This window comes from Petromyzon marinus, chromosome 36 (genome assembly GCF_048934315.1).
Source record: "Petromyzon marinus isolate PM22_M1 ecotype Great Lakes invasive population chromosome 36, UKy_Petmar_22M1.pri1.0, whole genome shotgun sequence".
In the NCBI taxonomy this organism is placed as follows: Eukaryota; Metazoa; Chordata; class Hyperoartia; order Petromyzontiformes; family Petromyzontidae; genus Petromyzon; species Petromyzon marinus.
This window is the reverse complement of record NC_133702.1, coordinates 2,001,394-2,022,663: the sequence shown is the minus strand read 5'-3', so window position 1 is coordinate 2,022,663 and position 21,270 is coordinate 2,001,394. Positions and strand designations below refer to the sequence as shown.

At 46.2% G+C, this 21,270-nt stretch overlaps 1 protein-coding gene across 6 annotated transcripts in view; it reads right to left on the bottom strand.

Moving 5' to 3' along the window:
- Nucleotides 1-2,494: 2,494 nt before the first annotated feature.
- LOC116949417 (uncharacterized) overlaps nucleotides 2,495-21,270 on the bottom strand; it is a 32,838-nt gene continuing 14,062 nt past the window's right edge. For all 6 annotated transcript variants that reach the window (XM_032966720.2, XM_032966716.2, XM_032966718.2 and 3 more), the window contains one exon: nucleotides 2,495-14,168. In XM_032966720.2, the coding sequence (XP_032822611.1) occupies nucleotides 7,431-14,168 (6,738 nt within the window). In that variant the 3' untranslated portion in view covers nucleotides 2,495-7,430. The remainder of the gene's footprint in view (nucleotides 14,169-21,270) is intronic.

Below are 21,270 nucleotides of genomic sequence, written 5' to 3'. Positions count from 1 at the left end.
ACTGGATGATTTGCTTCCAAGCAGCACCAAGCCTCTAGCTATCAGAACGGTTCAAATGTTTTTTCTCTCAATTACGATAGATGATCTAATTAGTCTTGGCCAGTAGTAACTAATATTGCACGTAATTTCAACATTTTCAAAATAAATTGAGTGTCCTTGTTGGCACGCGTTTTCTGCCACTGCCGACAGTTGTTTGAGATGATTTAATATTGCAGTTCTTTTCGTTTCATGCTGATCATTCGTCCTGTCTGACCAACATAGCATTTGCCACAATAGCAATTTATTCGGTACACACCTTCTGTTTATAGCTTCGGTAATGCATCTTTAGTACCAGATATTTGTTTCTGTATGTTATGTCCCGTGCCAAATCTAACTCATGTTTTGTTTTTCCCAATAATTGGCTAGTTTATTAGTTACTCCTGCAATGTATGATATTTTTATACTTTTAATTGCTTGTGCTATTTTATTTGGTTTTAGAATTCAGTGCTCGGTTGATTTGCACATCATTGTAACCTTTCAATTGCAGCACTTCTTTAACATGTTTAATCTCACTCTTCAGACTGTAACCATCTGACACGTTCTTGGCCTGATGTATGAGCATCTTGATGAGAGGATTTCTGTGCGGGGTGATGGTGTGATTCTGCATTCAGATAGGCGTCAGTGTGAGTTTTTTTGTGGATAAACGCTGTGGTATTTGATCGTTTTGGCCGTGCCAGAGAACATCCAGAAACTGGAGAGTTCTGTCAACCTCCACTTCTATGGTGAACTGGATGTATGTCTGCTGAACTTGTTTTCACACCGTATGTCGACAACCGTGCTAATCGGAGGTGTGTTATGACGTATCCCGGCAGGCGGAGTCGTGCGTTTCGAGAGATCCACTCTCCTGGAAGATTGCAAATCCAAATCCCTGCCTTGGACCATCACCGCTCTTGAGTCAATACAATAAGTACCGCTTTATGGAAACCCAGCAGCGGTTGTACTTTAACTGGACAATCCCATCATAGGAATGTGGAATATCCATCACTCGCTCAGGGCTGCCAATGGATGCTGCCCCGTTGCTTTTTATATCGGAGAGGCACCTTGACATTCAGAGTCCCGCCGTCTCAGCGTGAATTATGGAAGGTAACAAGAATTCAATTATATTGCAAACGTAGCCAACGTCTGTCGTCTAAATCATCCATTTCAGGAAATGCAATACACCGTAAAAAATCTTCTGCATGCTTATTCTATATATAATGCTAAAAAATGCATTTACATACATTTTGGGAGCTCAGGGAATTCCAAAGTCAATGTATTTTTAAATGGTACATGTGAACCGACACACACATGGTGCTGTGTGTACTGCGTCATGCCACAAACGTCGTGTTCAGTATTGGCTTGCGCGTGCAGTCACCTTGCTCCAAGTCCTGAAGGTTGTTTTGAGCTACTCCAACAGTACAATGCGATCAATATGGCTTCAGGAAACGTATATTCATGTCAATGGGCAGTCAGCGATTGTTACACAAAGCAACCGGGGGTCAGGTGTTAAATACAGAAACTGCCTGTCGGAAGGACATCACAACTCAAGAAGACGTGTACACCAAATGGCCTTCGTTTGACCCATGATAACACTTTCATTTTATATAGCCTCATGCTAATAGAATCCCAAAACGCTGTACATTAATTGCATATGACCCATATACAGCCACTACCAATGCTTAATTAAACAGATGACCACAATCATCCGAAGGAGGCTACAGTTGTCCGCTGGGGCCTCGCCCGTGCTGATGGACAGCCGTTGCTCCCAGGGTCATGCACCAAGATTCCTGGGGTCACGCTCGGTTAGAGACCATGCAGGCTTGTTCAAGGCGACACGCCAAAATCACCTTACACCGGTATTGCAAGTCCCGGGTGAAATGAACCTCGTGTAAATCGTACAGTGCTCCGTACCCATGCGTATCGCGCGCTTTGGTAAGGAAATCAAATAGCAATGGTGCTGAATGAGCGTGTGAGTATGTTGGTAAACCGGGCGAGGGAGTAGGTGGGTTTGAGTGGGGAGTGCTCGAGTTCCATTTCGGCTCTCGACCAACAACAGTGGCGAATATATCCGAACCGGTCTTCGGCTTCCCCTAGGTTGATTTAGCCTTAAACGAGTACCCGGTGCAATGTGAAAAAATCGTCATCCGGGGAGACAAAGGCGGCCGAGCATGGTGTTGGGCACTCTACCCCTTCGTGTGTTGTCGGCCTTCAGGAGGTGCTCGCGAACAGCACTTGCCCCAACAGTCTGAAGACTGCACGGGGGATCTTTGTGCGAGCGAGTGAATGGGTGAGCAAGTGAGGCAGCGAGTAATTGGGCTAGACACCGCAAAATGTTGATGGTGTAGTGCGACTTCGGAATTCCCCAAGCCCCCAAAATGGATGTAAAATTGCAGGGACGATATCGTTAAAGACGATCGCAGCTCACGAGTTAACGAGTAGAATTGGGCCTTCTAACAAAAATAAATGACAAATAGCAGGAGATCATCTTTCTTTAATTGCACTTCAATTCCCTTGAAACAGCAGTCCAAGTGCAGACAACAAATGGTTCACTCAAAAAACGCACACACAAAAAACAACGCAAGCCGACAGTGCAAACGAGCAACGTCAAATACACAGTGTGGACAAGAACCCTCCCCCCACGCGCGCACACACACACACATTGCACACTACACGCTAATTTAGTAGTTATAGCATTAATAGTATTGCCAAACTAAACGGATGGACAGAGCATAAAAGGGTGCGTCCGATTTAACTGTATTGAAACGGGCATTTGCAAAATGCCATCCACTGCAGAGAAACGTGACAATTTATAAAGAGAAGCAATGAACACTTTCGTAAAAACATAAGCATTTGAGAAATCACACAAAAATGAATCCGCTTTCAACACCACCATCAAACACAATTGCATGCACGTCTCCATAATTACCATTTAAACGTTTGCTCACGCTACGGAAAAAGCAAAAATAATAATGTAATCTCTGCGAAGAAACGGCCGTTTCAAATGAACATTAAAGCATAATCAGTTTGCATATCCTAATGTGTATGGCTATCATAAAGAAACCCTTAACCCAAAAAAATAAACTTTTTCAGTTATTGGGTTGCATTTCAAAAGTTTAGTGCTACCACGCTGTATATATAAAACTATTTGCATATATTTAGAATGGAATTACAATTAGCCTAAGCTTGTACGGTGAAAATCCCTTTTAGCTTAAGAACCTGCTTTATATTCATACCTCTAGACGTTACTTATGCTTGCAAGTTGTTACTACGCTTGCTCTTACTATGCTATGCTTGTATTCATTAGCAACAGACTTAGATCTCCCGCCGAGTGTATGCCTGTAACCACGTGTTGTTCTAGAGACAGCGAACTCCTGAAGGTCCAAGCGTGTGGAGCGAAACGTTGGGACATCGCGCCGGACAACAAGCGATACAATCCAAATGACACACGGGAGAGCTCTACAGCACGACTGTGAGAAAACCCGTGCAGTCGTAGTTCGATTTTCAGTTTTAGAGAATTACCTAAATAAACGATCACCCCAAAAACATCGCTGCAGGTGGGAAGCTTTGCAGTTAAATGATACAAGCCATCCCTTCGAAACAAACATTCTGAAATATTTTGGACGCAACGTGAGCGCACAGATGCACGACTACAATATTTCTTCAAATGGCAACCTCGCAGTGTCAAAACACGAGTGCCACCATGTAATTATTACTCGGCGACGAGACGTGAGAAGAAGCGCTAAGTTGGAGAAATTTTCTTTTCAATATCTCATTCTTAAAAATGACCGGGCGCCTCCCCTTACTTATCCGAGCCGACTCCGAACGATGCTGTGCAATTACCTTGTTCCGTGCCCCCGAATCATTTGATTTTCACCAAAAAATAAAGTTTCGTGAATGACATATACTCAAAGTAATTTTAATTCCAACAAAGCCGAGTCTTTGTATGCAAAGCAGATCGTGTTTTTATTTCATCTCTGGACACAAATTCAAATGTCCTCCGGCCTTTGCAATCAACAACTTAATTGAAATGAGGGCCAATAAAGAGACAATAGGCTGGTAATATTGCCCGTGCTCACGCTTGACGTTCGCGGGTTTTGCATGCGAACCAGAATGGGTGCTGGTTCTGTCCATTCATTAATTTCTGGTGCAATGGGTCACTTTCTGCAAGGCATATTCAACCAAAATAAATGGTGGAGACTAAAATACCAGGTTTTTTTAAATCGCGAAAAGTGTAACACGCTGTATTTTACAAAGGTTAGAGTAAATTAACAAGGCTACCCAGTGTCTGTTATGATTAATACAAGTGTGTTATCCACGACTACATACAACTCGCAAAATGCACAATAAAATGCAGTGTTAACACTTCAGTGGCAATCGTTTTGGAAATTGCCAGCGTAATTACGGCACCCAATTAATACTTTGTACTTAAATTGCGGGGATGTATTTGACGTAATTTGAGCAATCACATCAAATTATGGATAATCAATGCTCTAAAAACAATGAAAAGAATATACTTCAGAAAAGAATGCGTACTATGAGGGCTTAACGAAAACATTGAGAACAACTTGAGCCATCAAACTCATCACCACAACTCGAACCAAAGTTGTCGCTCATGAACAATCGAAAATAAAGTCTGGGAAACGCGTGTGAAAAATATATCACCTTGTTTCTTTCCTGCCGGCTCAGCAAAACTGTTCATTAACAATAGTGAAAAAAAAATTAACCATTTGAAACTCCCGCCGACGTAACTCAATGCCGACCTTGGGGGTCGCGACAACGAAAACTCAAGGAAAGGTGGCGCGTCTATGCGTATTCCTATTTGTCCCGCACGAAAGCCGTCTTAACCTCCGTGCTGTACGAACAGCACAGAAACCAACATGTGCTGCTGCCTCGTCGTTCCACCACCGCAGGTTCAACCGGCCACGAGACGCACGGTTGGCACGACCCTATTTTTAGGCCCCGGTTATCAAACCCGGCCTGAACACGGTGTTCCGTGCAGGCTCTCACATTCTAAACAAATCGAGTTTTGGACAGGGACCACAGTCGCGAGACGACCCCCCCCCTCCCCCCCGCCTTGTACACACGAAGCAGGCGGCTCGCGCTTTATTTCAAAAAGCTCGGTGGTCGACGTGACCACATCGTGCGAGGGAGGCGAATCCTGGGATGGGGCGTCGCGGCAAAAGTGTGTTAAGCCGGTCTTGGGATGGGAGGGAATGGGAAACGCAGCACTTTAAATCACACGTAAAATTACCGTATTAGCTAAATTTCGTGTTAGTTGTTTAACCAGACGAGGCCACTGAGATTCGCGAGCCGTGTTAAAGAAAGCGGGGACCTGAGAACGGTAGGTGGGCAAGAGAACGTTACATTTTAAAAGATATATTTAGTTGCACGAAGCCAAGGTTTGGAGTTTGGTTAGGGCACATCGGGGGTTATGCTTGTAAATGGGGGAGAGGGTCACAGGATCTTTATTGCCCACATTGCCACTGTAGAAGATTTTCATTATAAAATAGGAACATTTAATATAGATTTATTGTAGACTTAACAACATCACAATGGTGATCTTATAAAATGTAAATTTTAGTGGCAAAATGTCATGGATGCAAGTAATTCAGAAACCCAAGTCACAAGTTTGTACACATCGGCCTGATATAGGTCGTTATTTAATAGTTAAAATTTTAAATATCCTTTAGAAATACCCAAAGTGAATTCCCAACGTAGACCTATGTTTCCACCGCCCCTTATTCTTTCTTTAAATAACAAACACTTTAACATTTCATTAAACATTCATCGTAATCTTCTGGAGTTACCTTTCATTCAAACTCAACATAGGTGCGCATAGTTAAAGACACGTGCACCGACAAAAACGCTCATCGTCAGATGTGGCCAATCGGGAAAACCACATCTTGATACGGTAATACATTTATTATTATGATTATTACTCAAAACACAATTTACATTGGGCTGCATTTGGACACACACGATGGGGGAAGACAGTCTGTGAAGAATGCATGCAGGAGCACGCCGACATGCTAAGACTTTAAAATAAAGTTACAAATGTCAGTGTTAATACAAGTCCATCTCTCTAGCGATCGCAGGCGAACTGGTGGGGGGGGCCAGAATTGCCTGGAGGGCCCAAACTGTACTGCTAATATAGCAACGGCTGTTGATGCCGCATCGAAAACAGTGGGCCGAGACACACTACACCATCAAAAAGGCAACAAACACTGTCAAGGCTATTTATTTCATGAAAGCTTATTAATTCCTCCATATGAATTGAGACGTTTATTATGGATCGAGGTGACAGATTGAAATGTAAAAAAGCCTCGACCATCTTGCCTTAAAGTTCAACGCCCAGGATGAAAATCACACCAATGGAAGGGAAGGGGGGGGGGTTATCGCGCGATGCTTTGAAGCCAAGCCGCTTTATACAAATCCTCGTGTATTATTTGATACACGCCACAAATTCAGCATTGACACTCGCCGTACTCTCAATTCGCCTACACCCTACTGCAGGTTCGCGATACAGTCCGCAAAGTTTGCGCACACACTGGCCTGCGCATGTGCAAAGCCCTCAAAACGCGAAATTTGGCCGTTGCGCCAATTGCATCGCAAGCCGATTGGAGGACGAGTGGCACCCAACGCGTTCCAAAAGATATCCTTTTACAAAAAGCTAGTGCCGTGTGTTTAGCCAAGCGAGTCTTCACCATTATTGCTCAAGGTACGAAAGAGGTAAAAGCGGTTATTTTGACGACGTGGAAGCTGCTTTAAACGATCCGAGGAGGCTGATGCCAACATCAAAACAATGAAGGGAAAAAAACACAGCTTCACTGCAACGTCTTGAAATGTACGGAAATAATGACAGCTACTGCACAGTCCGACTGCGCTTCGGAACTGCTGGACAATTACTTATTCCCCCTGCCCCCCCATATAAAATCCCGAGCTGTTAATGTCTTTATCCTAACAAATATATTCCAAATCCTTTTTTGCACATATATGTTACATTCAGTTAATATTCTACCATTACGCAAGAAATTATGACGCTATTAAAGGTGATTTTTTTTAAGTATTCGATGCCAGCATGTTTTTCGAACACGCTATAAATAATGCTTTTACGTTGCAACTGCTCATAGTTAATGGTTTGTGCATGGTGTGGGTTATTGTTGTACAAGTATGGAAAACTGATCTATTGCTTATAAAAATAGACTTAGGATGACTGAACGCCAAGTCATTTTACACTTTTTACAAGAAATCCTAAATACCAAACAGCCCACAAACAAGGAGAAAAATCCCTCAGATGTAATCTATCAATACTAAATTGAGACAATTATAAACTGGCATCGTTAACATTATTGCATAACCTATAACTGTACTTAAAACCACTTTAAAATAACTTCATGTCAAAATCTAGCTATTCACTCCCCGGGTTGATACTGCCTGTGACCGGACTCAGTTATTTCGTTCTCGTAGTAAAGGACACCCAAGGAAACAACATAAAGTGCGCAACACACCACAATGTCGTAGTGGTACAAGGCCACGAGGAAAACGACAAAAGCGAGGAAGTACAAAACCTTCTCGAACACCTGCTGCAGGCGCTTGTAGCTCGGGCTCGCGTCCGCCACCGCCGTGGCTGACACCGCCCACCCCCTCCTCGGCCTGACCTCGCCTCCCCCAGAGGGCTCGGCGGCGACATGGTCCCAGCCCGAAGCTCCGGGCGGGGAGTCGTCGTCCTCGACGAACGCCCGGCTCTCATCCTCTTCCGGAATCACCTCGTTGACGATGATGGTCGGGAACGCCGGCCTCGGCCTTCTTGGCTTGGGCCTCGCTTTGTTCGCGTCAGGAACCGGCTGCTCGGCCGACTCGTCGCCGCCACCGCCGTCGGTTGCGGCGCCAGGGCACCCCTCAGGATCGCCGAGCCCTTGAGCCGCGTGAGACGAGTCGGGTCGCGATTGACGAGACGAGTGCCGATCGCCTTCGAGCGGAGGAGAGCCTTCGGTCGCACGTGGCTCTTCCCCTTCTTCTGGACCGGCGTCGGCGATGCCCCGCAGCGCGTGTCCCACGATCTCCTTGGTCTCGCCGCATTCTTCAATGATGCTGGCGAGGGCGTCTTTTCCCTCTGCGGAGTCTCGCAGTGTGAACCGTTCCACCGGCTGATTCACCTCCACGAGCATGCTCTGCAGAATGTCCCGGATTTCTCCAACTTCGGTCAAGAGGCGAGTTTCACGGAGCTGCTCTTCCTCCCCAAATGATTTTGACGGGTCACATGCAGAGTCAAGGTCAACTTTGGTGGCAAGGTCATAAATTTCCCTCTTTGACATTGGCAATTCATTCAACGGTCTCTGCGACACCTGGGCCTCCTCAAAGAGGCTTTCATCTGTGACAGTATCTTGTACATTTAATATGTAGTCACAGCCTGCTTCAACCACATACCTCTTCACACCTACTGCTTCAATTTCATCACATACTGGGAGCACTTCAACTTCAGGCTCTGCCAAGACAGAGCCAGACACAGACCCACTTTCAAGTTGCACTTGCGGATCCGAGTGAAGAAAGATGGTACCTGTTGATACTCCTTGCTCTCGTTTCAAATCAGCCTTCTCTTCTTCCAGCTGCAAATCTACAACATTTCTTTCTGGGTACTGCTTTTCTTTGTCTTCTTCGAACGAGTCTACATCTTTGTTTAGCTCCTCATACGCAACACGAGGCTCCAAATCTTTATCCAGTTCTTGGTTCTCAAAACGCAAGTCAACGCCATCATCCTCATCATTATCCCACACATCTTCGTCCCTTTTTCCCGCTGCAGGCACATCTTCTCCGACCCGTTTCACCTCCTCAGTGAGATGCTGCTCCACTGGCGACTGGGGCACGGCATCCTCGTCAAGTCGTCCTTCATTAATCCTACTTGCGGGACGACGACGCGATAGAGGCGGGGTTTCAAGTAACCACTGGTCAACGGATTCTAGTTCAGGAGTTACCGCGCCGTCATCAGTGCTTATGGCCGGCGCAACCGAGGTGAGCAGCAACCGAGCGGGTTGAACGACATCTGCAGAGGCCTCCAAATCACGAGTTACTCGAGTGCACGAAGAAGCGGCAAGAGCATCAGAAGGGGTTTCAAAATCGTTGAGTTTCAGCGGAGGTTTAAAAGCAGAGCTTTCGAAATTAGTCTCCTCCGCGAGTTCGTCTCCCAGTGCATCTTCGAGCTGGGCTGTGGGCACCATCTCCCCCCCTTCAGGCTGCGCGCAAGGCCCTGCGCCGTCTTCCTCGCCCTCCGGTAAACATCGCTCCGCCAAGCCGGCATCGTCTGCCGACGCCTGCAGCGTGCCGGCGTTGGCTTCCAAAAAGCGTCTGACGTTCTCTTCCACCATGCCCACGATCCTGTTTAGCTGCTCTTGCGTAATTATGGGCTCTGCCAGGGCATCAATGTTATCGGTCCCCTCGGCCAGAAGCACGTGGGTTTCACAAATGGACGTTTGTTCGTCGTCTTCAACATACTCTCGCCTTGTAAGGTCATGTTGAGTTCCGTTCCCCGCAGCTGGATCATCCGTCACGCTCGAGTCAGCTGCCCAATGTTCCTCCAGTGAATGGGTTCGCTCCACTGGTGGGGTCTTTTCAATGAAACTTGTTTCTTTAAATTTTGGCTCGTCCACGCGTTCGTTGGGCACAGCAGATGTTTTGGGGAACCACTGCGTTTGGTTTGGTGCTTTTGGAAACTCTAATTCGTGCTGGTATTTGATCTCTGGGGTTAAATCAGGCGTCTCCCCAAGTTGTCCTGGCTGCTCTGTCATCACGTAGGATTCTACGGCTGAAAATTTTTCAAGAAAAGGTCTATTCCAAACTGTTACTTCCGTGGATTCAAAACCTCTGTCTCTGAGCTGTGGTTCAACAAGAGAGGATACAGCTTCAATTTCCTCACTGTCTGGCAGGTCGACTAATGGGCGAATCGCTCCCAGCAATGCCTCCTGAATGGCCTGAATGTTTGACGTCACATCTGAGAAGTCGTGATTTGGCTTGAATTGCTCCATATAGTGCTCTAGATCGGGAGCTTCTTCAACATCCTGATCTAGTTCAGTGTCGTCCTCTACATCGGACAGATTACAGCTGCCCGGTTCAACAATGACGCTCGCAACACTGACCTCTTCGTTTATCTCACACGGCGACGCCTCTCCAAGTCCCGCTGCATCCGACATGAACTCGGACAGCGGCACTTCTTCATACTGCAGGTTAAAGTCGGAGGCAGCGACAGGAAAGTGTGCTTCAGCGTCGCCGCTTTCGAAGTAACGCTTCACACTCTCTTCACCCAAATGTGATATTTGGGTCTTCTTTTTTACCAGGACGTTAGCTGTTTGAACGTCAACCTCCTCCTGCTCCTCCTCCTGCTGCTGCAGTTCCTCTCTAAGCACATCAGTCGGATGATTCTCATGCTCCTCCGTGTCTTTATGGTGCACGTGACGGACCCTTGGCGTGGAACTCATCGGCAGGCTTTCTGTAACCGTCGCCTGCAGTGCGAAATCATAGGATGGATACTCCTGCGCCACAGGCCGAGTTTCCTGCACTGAAAAGTTCTGCTCGATGTCAGTTGTTTTTTGGACTTTAACTACGTCACCAATGGGCTGGTGAGGCAGTGGAGATGCTTCAGTGATGCACAATGTCTGGTTTGCCGCCTTTAGAAAGGGGTCTAGAGCATTGTCTTCTTCTTCAGCATTAGATAATGATACCAGCTTGAGTTGCTCTAAAACAGCAGTTTGTAAAATGCACTGATTATCTTCCACATTGGGTACCAAGTCAGTCACAGTTTCAACAGCATCTCTCGCAATGCTTACATCTTTCTGACTGGGTTTTGGTGGGACAGCTGCGAATAATGGGTCGTCTTGAAGCTGCACGTGTGGTTCTGAAAATATCATCTCTGAAGTTTCCACAAGGCGCGATTTTGAACAGATCATGTCTGAACAGATCATCTCTGAACTTTCTAGGAGTGGTTCCGAACAGATAATCTCTGAACAGCTCATCTCCGAACTTTCCAGGAGTGGTTCTGAACAGATAATCTCTGAACTTTCCACAAGCAGTGGTTCTGAACAGATAATCTCTGAACTTTCCACAAGCAATGGTTCTGAACAGATCATCTCTGAACAGATCTCTGAACTTTCCACAAGCAGTGGTTCTGAACAGATCATCTCGGAACAGATACTCTCTGAACTTTCCACAAGCAGTGGTTCTGAACAGATCATCTCTGAACAGATCATCTCTGAACTTTCCACAAGCAGTGGTTCTGAACAGATAATCTCTGAACTTTCCACAAGCAGTGGTTCTGAACAGATAATCTCTGAACTTTCCACAAGCAGTGGTTCTGAACAGATCATCTCGGAACAGATACTCTCTGAACTTTCCACAAGCAGTGGTTCTGAACAGATCATCTCTGAACAGATCATCTCTGAACTTTCCACAAGCAGTGGTTCTGAACAGATAATCTCTGAACTTTCCACAAGCAATGGTTCTGAACAGATCATCTCTGAACAGATCTCTGAACTTTCCACAAGCAGTGGTTCTGAACAGATCATCTCTGAACAGATCATCTCTGAACTTTCCACAAGCAGTGGTTCTGAACAGATCATCTCTGAACAGATAATCTCTGAACTTTCCACAAGCAGTGGTTCTGAACAGATCATCTCTGAACAGATAATCTCTGAACTTTCCAGAAGGCGTGGTTCTGAACAGATCATCTCTGAACTTTCCAGAAGACGTGGTTCTGAACAGATCATCTCTGAACTTTCCAGAAGACGTGGTTCTGAACAGATCATCTCTGAACTATCCAGAAGACGTGGTTCTGAACAGATAATCTCTGAACTTTCCAGAGGGCGTGGTTCTGAACAGATCATCTCTGAACTTTCCGGAGGGCGTGGTTCTGAACAGATCATCTCTGAACTTTCCAGAAGTTCTTGGACTTGTTTATCAACTGGATAGGCGATCCCAGCCAACCCCTCCGTAGGAACTTCGTGCTCGCGGTCAGCATGCATTCCACGTGCAGGCACGCACTCGCTACCCTCGTCCAATTCTTTAGCGGAGACGGGAGACGACTTCACGATCACACCTTGTGTTACCCCCCCTCCTACCCACGGTTCCTTCTGCAGCGGTGGACGATCGGCCACCCAGGGGGTTTCCTGGATTGACAGGGTCTGCTTGACAGCCGTCTCCCATTCTTCCGCCGCCTCGGCTGCGCCGGCGTGCTCGTGACCCAAGGGGGCTGCGTCGCTCGGCGTGCACGAAAATCCACCAACAGTTTCAGCTCCCGGTGCTGCACGAGCTTTTCCATCACTTGATTCCAGCAGCACCCCCTCAGTTGAACTTTCCACAGCTGGCGTTTCTTCCACAATTTCATAATCTCCCCAAGAGTCCTCGCTCACTGGATTCAGATGGGTCTCGGTATGCCCTTTGGCCATTTCATTGCCCTGGCAGACTTCTGGCGAGTGCTCTTGGCTGACATTAGTTGGGGTTCTGGAGTCGTCGTCAGAGGTTTCGTGCATTTCCTGTACCGATTCGTATTCACCCAGTGCCGCTTCTTTTGACAACACATATGCACGAGGAGCAGGCAATTCTTCACCAAACTGCACATCATCACAGCTTATATCCATTCCGACTGGTTCTTCGGGGCACAACGACTCCTCCAATTGCCCTCCGACATGAACGTACGATATCGAGTCGTGTTGCAACTCATTGCTATTTCGACTAAAATCTACAAGAGCCTCGTCTGCGTGCTGAACAACGGCGTCTGCAGCGTCGAGCTCGCACTCCGAGTGTTCTGTTGGAGCACGACGTTCGTGCAGACGAGTTGAGTAGGAAACATTGGCTATCTCAAAAGCCTGCAGCGGCATGGAGGGCACTTCGGTCAAATATTCACTGCCTTTGAGATCCTCCGGCAAGACTTCTTCATAGAGACTGGCATCTTCAGTCTGCACCGAAACATCACACTCGGTCACTGCAGCTCTTTCAGCAGCAGCAGCAGCAACATGATCATCAACGTTGACCGGAGCTTGCGGCGGTTCATCACAAACGTCCAAATCCGCCTGTGCCTCAAGTGCTTCATTTGCGTCATCTTTGGAGTAGTTCAATTGCACGTCTTTCTCCGAGCCTCCCGGGGCGGTTGTTCCTGGTAGATCCGCGCCCGCCGCTCTGTTCCCCTCCACGTCCCAGCCCTCATCCACTCCGAGCGACGTGGGGGAGTCATCAACGCACTCGCCGGGGTTAGCAGTCGTTTCAGATCCACCTCCAATCCGGAGGTCCTCATAGCTCTCGTAATGCGAGTAAGCGTTTTCCGACGGCCTGCGCGCCGCCAGCGGCGGCACCACTACCACCGATTCGAAGGCGGCGTCACCGTCCGTTGGCATGTTCATGTTGAAGTCCGTAGCCGGCTCCTGCCGCGAAGTGCTCATCAAACCCTCGGCACTCCCCTCTGCGCCCCGCTCGCTGGACGACGAAGGGCCATCACCAGAGGCGGCGGCGGCCTCCCCCCCCACCTCTTCGTCGTTCTGCACCAGCACCCTGGAGCGGTCGTCGTCCAACTTGGTGGCCACTGGCAACTCGCTCCTCACAACAGTCTGCACGGTGCTCACTTCGACCTCCGTCATCTTGGCGAGCTCGACGCGTCGCTGCGCCGTGCCGGTTTCGTTTCGCGTAGCGCGGTCAGGGTCCTCGTTCTGGTCCGCATCAGCAGATGGCTCGACCACATCAGCGGCGTCCTTGGAAGTTGCCAAATTATCGTTGCGCGAATCGGCATCCCGGTGCATCATCGAACCGGCATTGTCCAACACATTATTATTCTCAGAGTCGGCTTCAAAATTAGCAGCCGGTGAAGTTGCTTCACTTGAGGAATCGTCAGTGTTGTCATTCCCTTCCACGTCGTCGAGGCTGATGTGACAGAATGGGTGCATTCCACCCTCATCTTTCATTTTCTTGCAAAGAGCCGCGATTCGCTTGTTTCTTGAAAATCTGGACCGTTTTTCAAGCTTCTTGATTTCTCCAGTGTCTGCAGGCGATTCAGCATGGGTGCCCTCTTGTCCTCCGACTTGCAGCCTAAGTTCCCGGTTGTTTTCATTTCCTCCTCCAAGCACCTTCTCTTCTCCAGTTGGGCTCGTCACCATCAGCTGCAGCGGCACAAAATTCTGCAAACAACAGTTTGAAACGTGTCTTATTAATGAGATCATCATTATGTATAACTTCTTTCCCACCTTATGTCCGTCCTCAGGTGCAGTTCTAAAGAAATTAGTTTTCAATCTAGATTTAAGAGTGCATAGCTCTCGGTGGCTTCCTAATTTTGGAAGAAAGAGCATTCCAGAAGGCCACAGAAGCGCATCTGAAAGAGCGTGATGCAGTACCGTCTTTGTTCGATGAATAGCCATAAGAGCCATACTATTACAATATTTATCAACATAACCTAACAGAAGTATGGAATAGGCATGTCTTAAAGTGTCATCATCATCACCAAAAACGTCACCATCAATACAACCATAATTTGACTTTTGGAACAAGATTTACCGCCTGTGATATTCTGACAACAGTCATGAGAACGACATATTAAGGTCAGGGTGTGATTTAAGAACTTGACAAAAGAAGGCTATCAAGTTAGCCTGCCGATAAACAAAGCAAAAAGTTGTGCTCGTAACAAGTTTGATAAAATAAAAATTGGAGGATTGCGGCTGGAAGACAATGGTATATATACTTCGGGAAAAGTTTGAAAGCAGATTTGAAGCACACAGATTTCTGTTAACGGTTTGATACTCATTATCTGGGAGGGGAAATAAGTTATGCGATTTCAAAAGAAGCAAATATCAAGGGCTGCAGAGAAAAAAATTATCTTCCAAAGCAAGACCTAAAAATCAAAGTAAACATCATAAGCGTAAAATTTTGATTTAAAGCTTTCGTGACTGCAGGGATTCATATTCTTGGTTCTTTCGGTAAAGTCAAGTAGAAGGGAAACAAAAAATAATAAAAATATAAAACAATAAAATTCTCACAACGTTTCGACTGCAACACAAGCAATCATCAGCAGGTGTGAAAACCACAGCAAGAAAATTTGAAAAAAGTGGCGGTTATTTTTAACGTTAGTACCACGGAGTGCGATTTGACAGTTTGTTCAGATGGACGAGTCCATCTATGTTCGGAAAAGAGGAGGGGGGAGACGAAAAAATAATGGATGCGGTCTGAAAGCCACCCTAAGCGTGATCAATCAATTAAGACCAGAAATGGTTTATCAAATTCTTCCAATGATTGCTAAGCCAGAATCCATCTTCTCGGTTGAAATTGTCTCTGTGTTTGTATATGTGGATAGCCTCATGAACGCATCTCTCATGGTAGCCAGATGGCTTGCAAAGAACCTCTGTCTTGGAGAAGTCAACGTCATGTGAGCCGACTGAATTATAACAGTGATCTGCCACGGCCGAGGTGTTGGTTCTACCGTGTTTTAGGTCTGCTTTGTGTTCAAGCACGTACACCAAGCTCTTAAGGCTAATGGTTACTCCGACTACACAATCCGCAAAGCTATCACTCCAATCATGAAGAAGGACCCTCTTGAGGAGCCTTTCAAAACCATCACTTTACCCTACATTGCGGGGATCACAAAAAAGATCTCCAAAATCTTGAATAAACACAAGATCCAGGTCCGATTCAACACATTACATAAAATCCGTGATCTGGTTCCATCTGTAAAAGATGTGATTCCGGACATACAGTACCCTGGCGTCTACAAACTAAGTTGCCTCTGTGGTAGGAGTTACATTGGAGAAACCAAACGACATGTCTCGGACCGCATTTGTGAACACAAAGCAGACCTTAAACACGGTAGGACCAACACCTCGGCCGTGGCAGATCATTGTTATAATTCAGTAGGCTCACATGACATTTACTTCTCCAAGACAGAGGTTCTTTGCAAGCCATCTGGCTACCATGAGAGATTCGTTCATGAGGCTATCCACATATACAGAGATAATTTCAACCGAGAAGATGGATTCTGGCTTAGCAATCATTGGAAGGATTTAATAAACCATTTCGGGTCTTAATTGATTGTTCACACTTACGGTGGCTTTCAGACCGCATCCATTATTTTTTCGTCTCCCCCCTCCTCTTTTCCGAACATAGATGGACTTGTCCATCTGAACAAACTGTCAAATCGCACTCCGTGGTGCTAACGTTAAAAATAACCGCCACTTTTTTCAAATTTTCTTATTGTGGTTTTCACACCTGATGATGATTGCTTGTGTTGCAGTCGAAACATCGTGAAAATTTCATTGTTTTATATTTTTATTATGTTGTTTCCCTTCTACGTGACTTTACCGAAAGAACCAAGAATATCATAAGCGTAATACACACAAAAGATGATGGAAAAGTGTGTGATAGTGACCTCAAGATCGGTCCTTCCATTATGCCTTGCACGTCACATCAACCGCAAGTGCGGTATATAAACGCACACAGAGCCCTGTGTTAGACCACCAACTCGAAGGAATAAAAGTTGCGGCCATATTAATTTAGACAGCAGCATTGACGAAAACCGTACAGTATACCGGTTTCATCCCTGTTAGGAATCGCCGGGACAGTACAGCAATTACCGCCAACTACTGCTTCCTTGTGCGTCGGAGTGCTTTGTGTGGACAAGCCCTGCCTGGGCACTGCGGCGACAGTTTGGCCTTGCCGAAGGGCGACAATAAACCAATTCCGATGCCTTTTTTTTCCCCGTAATAGAAACGCGGCCAAAAAAGTGTATCCAGGAAGGAAACAAATATGAATGACAATACACGGAAAAAGGTGATTCATAGACCAACAAATAAAAAGTTACACGAGCTCAGCGATCCGGTGACCACACCACACACTCGCACTTTAATTTTCATCTCGTATTCACCGGCAGCTGTTTTGTGTGAAATGATGGGACTCGGCAGACTGTCCAACTATGAGCTGAACAGGAACTCCAATCCAGAAATAAGACTGATTAAATTATATTTCTCCCAACGATGAGAAAAAAACAAAAATCCGTTTAAATATAGGCCAATGACACCCAGAGAAAGATAACGAAGCCACCAGGCAGAAGAGGTGATGCGGGACTGCAGACGAAATGCTTCCGAGGGAGACACAGATGTGCTTTGGTGGTGGCACGGAGTACTAGGATATTTGTTACTAATAGGACGTGGTATCCCGTGGACGTCTGAAGCAAGGAAATTGGTTTTGCTTGCACTGTAACTTGCTATAGTCGCCGCCAGTGTTAAATTCCCCAGCATTTATGTGATTAAGCTGGATTATAAAACGCAGGAAATAGCACAACTACCTATGGCACACTCATACATGGGTTATGCAGATTTGTGCACAGCAATGCACGAGTGTATTCAAAAGAGTAAGACAAAGAAAGCAGCCTTGCCGATTTCTCACGCCACTGCCGAGAGACGGACCTCCACTAGATGGAGTTAGAGAGAGCTCCTCCAGAAAGGGTATTTTGGTCTACGCTTCCACAATGGTCTGACATATTGGAAAAGGTGGGGGTATCCCCACAATTAAACCCCAACATGCGCAACCTGCCTATCGACTAACTGACTGACGCACCTATTCATACTGCCGAATGGACAGAGGTGGGGATGAATTGATCAACTGCCGCGTCGGGAGATTGAAACGACCCGGTGACCTATGGATTGAGAGCCCCGCGTGCTAACCATTACACCAAGGTGGCATCGCGATTATAAATCATATCCTATCTGTGCTGGCCAAGTCATATGGTGAGGTGGAGTTACATCTTAGCAGAATTCTCACTGTTGTCAGTAGAGCCACGTGACAGATGACACCACAGAACCACGTCAGGAGTCTCTCCAATCGGCCTCTCACACAGCACTGCACGGCGCTCTTTCACTGTCTACAGCAGTATTTTTCACACATTTTCAGCGGTGGGGGGGGGGTGTACACTTTCGCCGATGAGACATCATCTGTATGAGGGCCGCCACACATTTGAAACCATTGGGTGTTTGAAAGCAGCATGATGAGGGGTGATTTCACATGTTGTGTATCATTGTGGGCCACACCTAAGGGGACACACGAAAGGCCGCCAGCGAGCCGCCAGTGGCCCGCGGGCCTTGCAAATGAAAAAAAACTGCCCTCAGAGTTGTTCTTTAAATATTCATAATTTTATACATTTCAGTTTTACCTGGGCAGAGCTGAATTTAGTGTAAAGCCAAACAGTGTTGTTGTGCAGTCAATGATGACCAAGCCAAGGACAAGCAACTCACTCCTTACACTGCTAAACTCTAATTCCCTGGCATCGTTTCTGTTCCCACCCAATTTTTTCTAACCTTGCTCAATTCAAGAAATGTATGTCCTTATCTATTACACCCTCATCTATTACACCCTTCCATAGCGCCGTTTGCTGCTGGCCACTTGACTTTTTGTGGCTTTAGGTCCGTGCCCGGTGACCGTGATAGAAAAAAATCCGGCTTGATAAAAAAAATATCTGGACAAATTTAAACCCAGGATCTCTCTGCAGTACAGGTTCAACGCTCAGACAAGTGCAATGAGAGCCATGTCACATGACATCTATCCAGTATTCATGTTGCTGTGGTTGTGGCAACAAGTTGCGCGTCGCCTCCGGTCGACCAACGACGCGGGAAATATTGCCGCGCTCAGCACACCGCATCGTATACGTCTCGCTACGGCTGTCATATTTGGTAGTTGGTTTACAGCAGCTGTTTAATTTTACGGAGAATGCATCAATTAATATCGATTCTTATGTTTATGATATGAGTATTGAGCAACGCTTGTAAGAACTGATCATGTTCAATTCACGTGTCTTGTAGCCAAATAATAAAATGGACCTCGAATATTGCCAAAAATTACAAACCTACTTTATACAAATGCCTTCCAGACTTGGGCAGTTATCGGAAGCCAAACGGCATGTTTCAACCCCCTAACGAAGGTAGCAGGGTATTCATCCTGCTGCCATAATGTGTTGTTTTAAGAAAGGTGGACTATGGTATTTTCTGCTTCTGTAGTGCCTGCAAGCACACATAAAAGTAGCAATTCAACAATGCAATTAAAATATTATGCTCACATGCCTTCATAAAACTGTACAAGTGACAATTATTTCAGATTTAGAAATGTTGTCTTTAGACTAGTGGAATGAATCAAATTAAACCAGAGCCACAAAACTATTTAATTGTGACCCTGAATCGTGACAATGAATCTAACTGTGGGGAGGGTAAATCATTACGTACCGAGAGGAGAATCTCTGACTATAAATCAAACTTTCCAAAGAAAATCTTTTTTTTAAAAAATCGTTTAATAAAGTAACAGCAGAAAGAGGGAGTCCTACGTGGTTAATGGTTAGCACACTGTACTTTCAATCCAGAGGGCACCGACTCGATTCTATCTCCCGGCGCGCCAGTTGAAACGTTGCAAGTTTCTCAAATCCCTCCACCTCTGTCCACCCAAGCAGTAGACAGTAAATGGGTTCACCACAGTTAAATGGATTGGCAGGATGCATATGTTGGGACGTGTGGGTCACTCCCATGTATTCCTATCCACTTGGCCAGCATGGAAGAGGAGGTCAATGCCCTTTTGTGGATGTCTATAGCATTCCCTCCAGTGGAGGTCCTTTGACAGCAGTTGGATAAGCAAGCAAACGCAGGGCTGCACCTTCAGCCAACAGGAGCCACATTCCCTTAAGGGACTACGGTCTTGCCACGATAAATACCAAATGCATTCGCTCTACCATTCGTGCCAATCTGTTCGGGCTTGTCATGCTATCTCAGCGTGCAGATATAGCTGTATGGAATGAGGGAAAAGGGAGATTTGTGCCTTCGTTTGGTCGGGCAGCGGGACAATTAACAGAGCGTTGGCACAAATAGGATCGCGCTCCTTTGCCATCGATGCACTGCAACAAGGAAATTGCAGCAGAGCTCCGTTAATCACGCTTGACCTGCTTGGTAGTCAATTAAACCTACGTGCGGAGCGTAAACAACCGGGACAATGAAAGGGATGTGCAGCCAGGCTGACGGGCAACGTAAATTTGGACGGTCGTGCTCGGTCGCTGTTGTGTGAACCGCAGTCGCCTGCCAGGACATGAACCACGTGGCACAGACAGGCCCTGTTAGAACGGAGCGAAGATTCTCAAGTCGGGGTTAGTTCATTCAAATGGTGGCTGTTGCACGTAAATTATATTCGGTCACGGAAACGTGGAACGTCCACAAATGGCTCGGGTACAGCAATGAAAAAGAGTAATAGCTGATGGGCATTTGGACACCTGATCGAAAAGACTTCTTCAAAGGCAAGTCTGAAAATTGTGTTGATTATATTCGGTGGCAGCTTAGGCCAGGCCCCGAGATGAATGGCAGTTTCGTCATTCACAACAAATAGCCATCACGACGTAATGCTAACAATGCTGCTATATTCGTATTTATAAACGTACCCAAGGTCTATCCTGGGGCACCATCTTACGAACACAGCAGTGTCATCCACAGTTTTCTGTTCACAGCACAGTGAATAACATTTCACAGAATTGGTACATGGGCCAGTCAACTCTTAACGTCTAGTGAAATAAAAAAAATTCGACCACATAATCATGCCTACATACAAAAATATGTATGCGGACCAAAACATTTACGCAATTTCCTACTTGTCAATGTTATATTGCACCACGGCAACTTCCCTGAGATAGGAGCACGGTGAAGCTGGCACAACTGTGGGTTTGGTAATCGTTTCTCGCTGGATGTAACCTGTGGCAGACTGCATCAAACACAACCTAAAAAAAGGTTTGAGACTAAGAGAATTCACATTCGGTGAACAGCTTAGCCATCCATCCCCCTGGGGCTACACAAAACTACCAAAAAGCCAAGGGGACACGCACTCGCTGACCTCGGAACAAGTGACTTTTTCCGCTATACATTTCCACATGATGAGCCATTTTGTTGAGATGTCATTTGTGGCCAGGTCGCTTCTGAAAAATGTTATAGTTCAATGGGCTTTATTTGGTGAGATAAAAAATTGTTTAGTTTTTTTGTACGTATATTTTTGCCGATCCTATACTTTGCACTCCTATCATGTTTTGATACTGTTGTTGTAACGTTCTGACCTGCTCCCTACTGGAAAATCTGTCAAAAAAAGCTTTATAGCTCATCGGCTTCCTCCAGTATAAATACAGATTCTGATTTTCCACCACCACCACTGCGCTCAAGGCAGCCAATCAGGATGAGCAATGACCCCAAGGGCTCGCTCAATCCAGGCGACCGCTTTGGCCGTTTG